The sequence below is a fragment of the Lygodium microphyllum genome, chromosome 9, assembly GCF_053477565.2.
Source record: "Lygodium microphyllum isolate KBCC chromosome 9, Lygodium_microphyllum_v1.1.10, whole genome shotgun sequence".
NCBI lineage: Eukaryota > Viridiplantae > Streptophyta > Polypodiopsida > Schizaeales > Lygodiaceae > Lygodium > Lygodium microphyllum.
The window spans coordinates 138,404,854-138,412,115 of NC_141143.1; the positions used below are offsets into that span (position 1 = coordinate 138,404,854).

General features: G+C 37.9%; 1 protein-coding gene across 1 annotated transcript; it reads right to left on the reverse strand.

Moving 5' to 3' along the window:
- Positions 1-285: 285 nt before the first annotated feature.
- Positions 286-2,269, reverse strand: LOC148031633 (voltage-dependent L-type calcium channel subunit). The gene is made up of 3 exons (XM_087685220.1): positions 1,701-2,269; positions 913-1,150; positions 286-815 (listed from the first exon to the last, which is right to left on the reverse strand). Exons 1-3 carry the CDS (start codon positions 1,962-1,964, stop codon positions 655-657), a joined length of 663 nt encoding a protein of 220 aa, XP_087541346.1. The 5' UTR covers positions 1,965-2,269; the 3' UTR covers positions 286-654.
- Between the last annotated feature and the right edge of the window lie 4,993 nt (positions 2,270-7,262).

The following is a 7,262-nucleotide window of genomic DNA, read 5'->3' on the forward strand; positions in this document are numbered from 1 at the left end:
ATAATGATACAGTAACTGGACTTCATATTCCAGATGAACTAATCTTTGCTTGAGTTAAGTATTTGGGTTGAACCGTATCATTTGCACAACATGGAAGTGAGAGTATTGTACTCCATGTCAACCAAAAGTTGAAAACACAATGAGATCAAAAGGAGGCAGCCATTACAGACAGCTTCACCCAACACCAAATAGTGTTATACCTAAAGAGTTTATTCAGACCCTTTAATTTAATCCCACAAAATTATATATCCTGGCTCACACATATTAGCCTGTTGTCTATACTCGTTACATAATCTGTCTATACTTATATTATAACCAATAAGCTTCATGTAATTTTACAAATAAAATCCCTTGCATAGTCAAAGAAAGATAAGATAATGACTCGTATATACAGGTATAAGACACATCCCTATACTTTACTGCAGTATTGACAACTTGAGGCCAATCAACTTAAGCTTGGCAAACAAGACTGTCACTAGAATGACTGTGCATACTGATAATGCAATGATACGATATCACACTAGGCACCGATAACAGTTCTCTATAAGGCGATACATGTATCAAATCTGATTCTCCTGGAACCATTAATTTCAACAGTTTTACACCCTACAGCTTGTGACACACCAAATGCATGTTTGCATTGCCCTGGCAGATTCAGTAGTGCATCCTCTCATAAGGCTTGATGCTCTCGTAGGGCTTTATGCCACCTGTGGTAACTGTTGTCAGAGCAGCTACAGGCATGAAAATAGAGTTTTTAAAAGCCTCAGCACCTTTCTTTAAGCATTGCCAAACAATCCAGAGGAAGACAACCCACCCTGCAAAGAGTAATAAGCACAGTAAATAATTGGTGCATAACGTACAAGGTTGCTGAAAATGAAACATTTCCAGAGAGGTCTTAACATGATTCGTTACCTGCTGCTGTCAGAGCAGCACAAATGCAGAAAAAGGTTATTGTTGAAATGGTAACAACTGCCAGGACAAGAGCCCCTATGTATATGGCTGTGAGGGTTGTAAAGAAAAGGGCTGTGAAGGCACCGACTGAGGCAACAGATGCTAGAAACCCAATGGCAACTGCATTAACGGTTGCTGCCAAGAAGAAGAGCATGAAGGTACCAAACCCTGCCAATCCTAACAACACCACTGTACCCACCTGCACCAGAAAGCAGGAAAGCTAAAGAGCAGGATTAAATGTACACCGGTTTGCAAGTCTCCATTAGGAGACTTAAAATTATAGTTAACCGTTTGACATACATAGCTCACTCTTTGCAATACAGACAGCCATTGTATTGCAGGTCATAGTGGTGCAGCAGGCCATTTTAAAGGTTTGTGAACTTCAGGAATCGATATCTTTCTGTCGTACAGATATTCATTTTACTAGCTTTCACAAAGGGGCAACCGAGAAGTTTACCACTGGTTGATAGCAGAGACAATAAGCATTATGCTCTTCACACAATTGAATAATTGAAGGTTCTTCTTTTGCACATTAGTAGATGTACGTAAGGGATGCTTGGAGTTCCAAAACAAATTTAAAGGAGCATGTAGCGTCAACGCAAGATAAATAAATGAACAACATTGCAAAAACAACGGCTTATATACGTTGCAATATGCAAGCTCTGCGAGTCTACGCTAATGAATTTTCTGTTCCAAAACCGTGTTGCACATACACAGTCAGTGTTTTTGTCAAAGCAAAAGACAATTACCACAGTGACGAGCAAAGCACGCCATGGACCTCCTTTGTGCATCCAGGTAATGATATCAGCGGAGGTGTGTCGTACAGCTTCCTTGAGCTGAGGAGTTCTGGATCGGAGGGAGTCTCTCGTCCTCTGGACCAAACTGGAGGCCTCCAGATCGGCTACGCCGTTGCCATACCAGGCCTCATTGGCAATCTGGCGGAGCACTTGCGGAAGGCTGCCTGGGGCGGCAGCAGGATGTTCAGGAGGGAGCGCGCCGTTGAGATGCCCCATGCCTTTCTTGTCCGGAGGAGAGTGAAGGTAGATTGTGGTAAAAAAATGCGAAGGTAGGAAGGCTTTTAATCCACAGCAATGGCGAGACGGATGGTTGGATTACCGGGCAGGGACTGCGACAGTGCGACAGTAGGGCCTAGATACCGTCCGCGGCCGTAGGCTGGCAGTCAAATACTTCTTTTTAGGGTTTACTCTGTGTGCATTTGCAGAGACGTTCTTCGGCAGACGCTTGCTGGAGCAGCCATGTCCAGGATCCACACTACCTCATCACTCTTCATCACGTTGCTCTGTTTTCTCAATGCCCATCGTCATCCCCCGCCCGTTTATAGCGTCTTGTCATGGGAGAATGTTACACGTGTCGCAACACTGAATTTTGGAGTCTAAAAATATATATATCGAGCAATTTCTCAATTCAAAAACAAAAGGGAAAATATACCGAAGCACCCCTCCTTTTTGACAAAATTCTTAAAGGACATCACATCTTCATAACTTACCAAATCACCCCTCTAATTGGGTAAACATACCCATTTTACTCATATATATAACCTCATATTTTCTAAACTTCCCAAAATCATTCCACATGCCCCTCTAATTGGGTAAAAATACCCGTTTTACTCGATGTATAACCTCCTAGTTTCTAATAATTATTCCACGGAAGCGTCTGTGAGGATAAGCATGGTCTTAAGTCCAAGAATATAGAGAGACAACTTTTAATGCTATTGTACACGAACTAACTGCAAAAGCTTATGATTTACCAATGAGTAGCAATTGAGTCACATTGGTAGGATGACTCTGTGAGAAATCCGTATTCAAGAGTTGAGAGTTGAAATCCTAGATTGATCTCTCAGTGGTGCCTTACCCTTTGGGATGCAAATATATTCATATGATGCATCCTAATTTTCAGAAAAGCTTATGATTTATGGAGATCAATCTCACTCTACTTGAGCTCACTAAATGGTTACTATAGTTCAAAACACTTAAAGAGAAGAGCTTTGTTTACAAATGAAGGAATGCTGAGATTTTGACAATTAGCAGACAAGGGTATTTTGGTATTTTTTTAAATTTGAGGCAGCGTTTGGAAATTTCCACAAATTTTGATTGATGATGTCCTCAAATAGAGGACACCAATGTATTCGAATGTGGGGGCAAGTAGAGGCCATGGAAACACACCAAGTGGCTTACAATTGGCCCCAATAAACTTCTTATGGCGCATGGATAATGAACTTTCAACCCATGTACTTGCACCAAGTTGGCAAATGTGTTGCACTTGATCATGCATGAAATGGCCCAATGCCTTCACACACCTAACTTCATGTGGCCTCCCTTATGATGCTACATGATGATTTGGTCAATAAGCTCTACAACCATACACCAATAGTTAGACAATATAGAATTTTAACAAGAGTAGTGTGCTCTTTTGACATGTCAATGTCATCCATCTTACCCAAAGACTAGTTGGTGTACCTTTGTTTGGCCTGTTTGTAACATAACTAGTCCTAAATTCAATCTTCCTATAGCAATAGCTATCATGTAACTAGCTCGTATAGCCTATTCACAAGAGAGAAGGGCGCATTGTTCCTTGTCAAAAGCAAAGGAAAGTCCTTCCGAGTTACTAGTCACTTCCCATATGTCACCTTGGCACTCTTGACAATACTCATTTGCATTTCAATGAAAATGGGTGTCCATTTGGGCAATATAATCGACATAAGGACCAATGCGTCTACTTTGACTCTACATACTGTGGAATTTGCATTGTCAAGAACATGGTGCCTAGAAGTAATAGGACTAAGGCACTCTAGTAGATCAAAATGGCATGTGTGGTTGGCAATGATCCCCTTCCATGTGTTCGAATTGTCACATGCCATCTTCTATTGCATTTTTCCCCTTCAACTATTATATTGAAGTTTTTCATTTGTATATCAAACAATGTTTGCGATTGCATGTGGACTTCACCCCAATAACTTGGGGTCAAGTTAACAAAAGTGCCATGAGACCAAAGATTGTTATGTGTCACTAAGATCTTGTTGCCCTTTATATATGAAATGGCCTTGTAACTCAACTAATTATATTTGACATAACTTCATGCAACCTTATACGTGACCCTATACAACAATTTACCAACACATGAACAAAGGTGAAAAGTAAAATCTTCTTAAAGATATCATAAACTTGGCACCCAAATATGCCAATAGACTCTAAAATCTTAAATCAATAGTTAGATGTTATTGAATCTTATCAAGGTTGGTGAATGATCCTGTTATGTTAATGTCAACCATCTTTAATAAACACTAGTTTATACCTTCATCAACCATGCTTCTACTATAATTAGCCCAAAATAGTGTTGTTTTGCTAGGAACAATCATCTAATTAGGCCCTTTACCCTATGCACAAGCAAGGATGGCAACATCATCCATTGACAAAAGTAGTGCATGTCATACCAATCAACCAAAAAATCTTGTTTGTTGTTTGTAAAAAATGGCTAGTTGATGAGTTTTACCAATCTAGATAGTGACAGTGTGTGCAAGACCATTTATGGTGTTGTACGCTGCACTCCTAAGTCCTAGACCTTATATGATTCCCCTCTCCCCCACCTATTCAAGATAGCACATCCCCTTATGAGTGATAGTGTGTGCAAGTCCCTTATAGTGTTGCACTACACATCTTCATTAGAATGACCTCAACACCAAACTTCGAGGGGGCACCCTCAAAGCATTGGTGATGAGGATGCAAAGCTAGTCATCCACTTGTAAGCAACCAAATTCTTAATACCCATCATATATGTGTTAGTTGTTTAATCCCATAAAATTGCATATTCTACTATTTTCCAAAGGATAAGTAATTGGCTCTACTATGTCTCCCCTCCCTTCCACCTATTCAAACATTCCACCCCACCCAAATCCTCATAATAACCTTGTGAGTCAAAAGCTCTGATTGTGACTCATAAAGAAGGAACTCCACTTCATATCACCCTTGCTCACACAAATTTTAATGCACTTGGATCATTTTAAGCATATTTTCTTCAAGCCGTAGGTCAAAATTCACATTGAAGATTATTAACCCACGATTTTTATCAAATTTTTATTTTGGTTCAGTAATGACATGTGTATTTGTGTTTGCATATAAACATGTATGATTATGTGTGTTTGTGCGTGTGTTTGTGTGCATGTGCATATGCAAATGTATGTGTAGCCCAATTAGCTACATATGTTTCCTTTCAAGTGGAAGTTCCACATCAAAATTCACCAAGATCTCCATCTTGTGTATGAATAAACATCAGAAGCCATTATTTAGCAATTGTTCTTTGAGTCAATGAAGTGATTTCTAGTGGCGGTGCTTTATGGTATGGCAACATCCTACTTTTCTTTTACAAAAAGGTTTTAGCTAGACATAGGATATCAAAAAACTCTATGGAGCTTGCACTCTTGGGTAACTTTGACAATGGTAGATACCCTTATTGCTCTCAACTTAGTAATAGAAAAAAATGTGTATATATGTGTGAGTGCACATTCACTTGTGGAAGGGTATGCTTTTCTTTCAATATCCTCTTTGAAGGAACGAATCCAATGTTTAAAATAGGCTTTTTGACATGGGTTGTGGAAATTTAAATTAGGTTAAGTTTGCACACTTGGGTATTGTGCAATTTGCACTCATGGATGTACTATGAAGTTGACACACCTTTATGGTTTTCATAGTGATAGATGCCCCTTGTGGCTCTTAAATTGAGTAACCACAAAAGATTAGGTACATAGGTGCATGGGCATGTTTCCTAGCATTAGAAGGGGTAGGTATGCTTATTCTTCAATCTATTATTAACCACATGTTCAAACAAGGCTTTTTCAAAAGTTTCCTAAACAAATTGGATTATGTTGATTCAATAGTTTGTATTCACTCGCCGCCCACCCACAATGTTTGAAAAATAGGTTTTATCTTTCAGCCTCTTGAGACAATGACTATGATATTAAACTATTCATGGACGAGTAGAATTTTGTTATTTGCTTCTTCCCTCTCATGATAGGAATGTTAATTAAAAGTTAATGTTCATGAACAAGGACAATTTACGTGACAAGAAAGATGCTTAGTAACTACCTACTCATGCTTAAGAACTTTCACTTTTGTCTCACATGTCCACAAAAATGCTTCCTACTTGCCCATCACATCTTATTATATAATCATATTAACATGTTTGTGATCACAAATCTACTATAAGGGGTTGCTTGTAGCTAAATCTATGAGCTAGGGTATGCTTGGCCTTCTTCTTAGAGAACCATAGTGAGAAGATAAATTATCCTTAGTGGCATAACCTAAGATGTATAAGCATAATGCCATTACATAAAGTTTAGGATCTCACACCAACTTCCTACATTTAGTTCTAGTTTATAGATCATAGAAACAATAGATAGTATTTGCCTAAAATTAGTTGTTGTTTCAATAATTTTCACAATGCTAACTCAAATAATAAAACATCCACTAAAATACACCGTTTAGTTTGATGACCCATATTCATCCATTTGCTTTTCAATAAGTTTTCAAGTAATAATGACATATCCTTTTTTTCAACAAAATTTTCAAGCAATAACGACATATACTTTCTTTCATTAGTGAAATACACAATTCTTACATTTAGATCTAATTATTGTAACATGCCACAATTGATTGACATATGAGATATAAAACTACCCTCTTGTACCCATAGGAAAGAAAACCACATAGCAATTAGTTTTGCAATAGACATTTTACATTGAAAGAAGGAACACAAAGTGTAGTAGGTTAAATCATTAATGGTACATTGAAACGTTGGCATATTTATTTGTTTTTCAATAGATTTTCAAGCAATAACGACATATACTTGGCTTCCAAGTAGTGTAAGATGCTACAATTACTCCATAGATGTGAGGCAAAACAACCATCACATGCCCATAGGAAAGTAAGCTACTCAATAATTAGTTTTGGCAATAAACATTGCATATTGAAAGGAGAACACAATGTATAGTAAGTTAAAGCATCAATGCCATATTGAAGGTTTGCATATGAGGCTCAACTCAAGGATATGTCTCTATGAAGAAAAACAACTTGGTACAATAATACATTATTGTATAACATTAATGTTTCCTCCAACTGATCACTTGTGTAATGTATTATGTAAATGAACACACTTTGGATGCAAAAAGCCATTGATACCACACTTAGACTCCCTGAACATTCATATTATTTGATTGGAACAAGTATGTGTATATAGTTTTTAGCTTGTGACTATATAGTATCATAATAAAGGTAAAGTTTATCCATTTCAAGTTCGGT

Excerpts from the sequence above, each read along its gene's own strand:
- LOC148031633 (XM_087685220.1), bottom strand. The coding sequence starts at position 1,964 with ATGGGGCATCTCAACGGCGCGCTCCCTCCTGAACATCCTGCTGCCGCC. Across the intron at positions 1,151-1,700 it reads GTGCTTTGCTCGTCACTGTG|GTGGGTACAGTGGTGTTGTT; the intron begins GTAATTGTCTTT and ends TTTCTGGTGCAG. Across the intron at positions 816-912 it reads TGCTGCTCTGACAGCAGCAG|GGTGGGTTGTCTTCCTCTGG; the intron begins GTAACGAATCAT and ends TACTCTTTGCAG.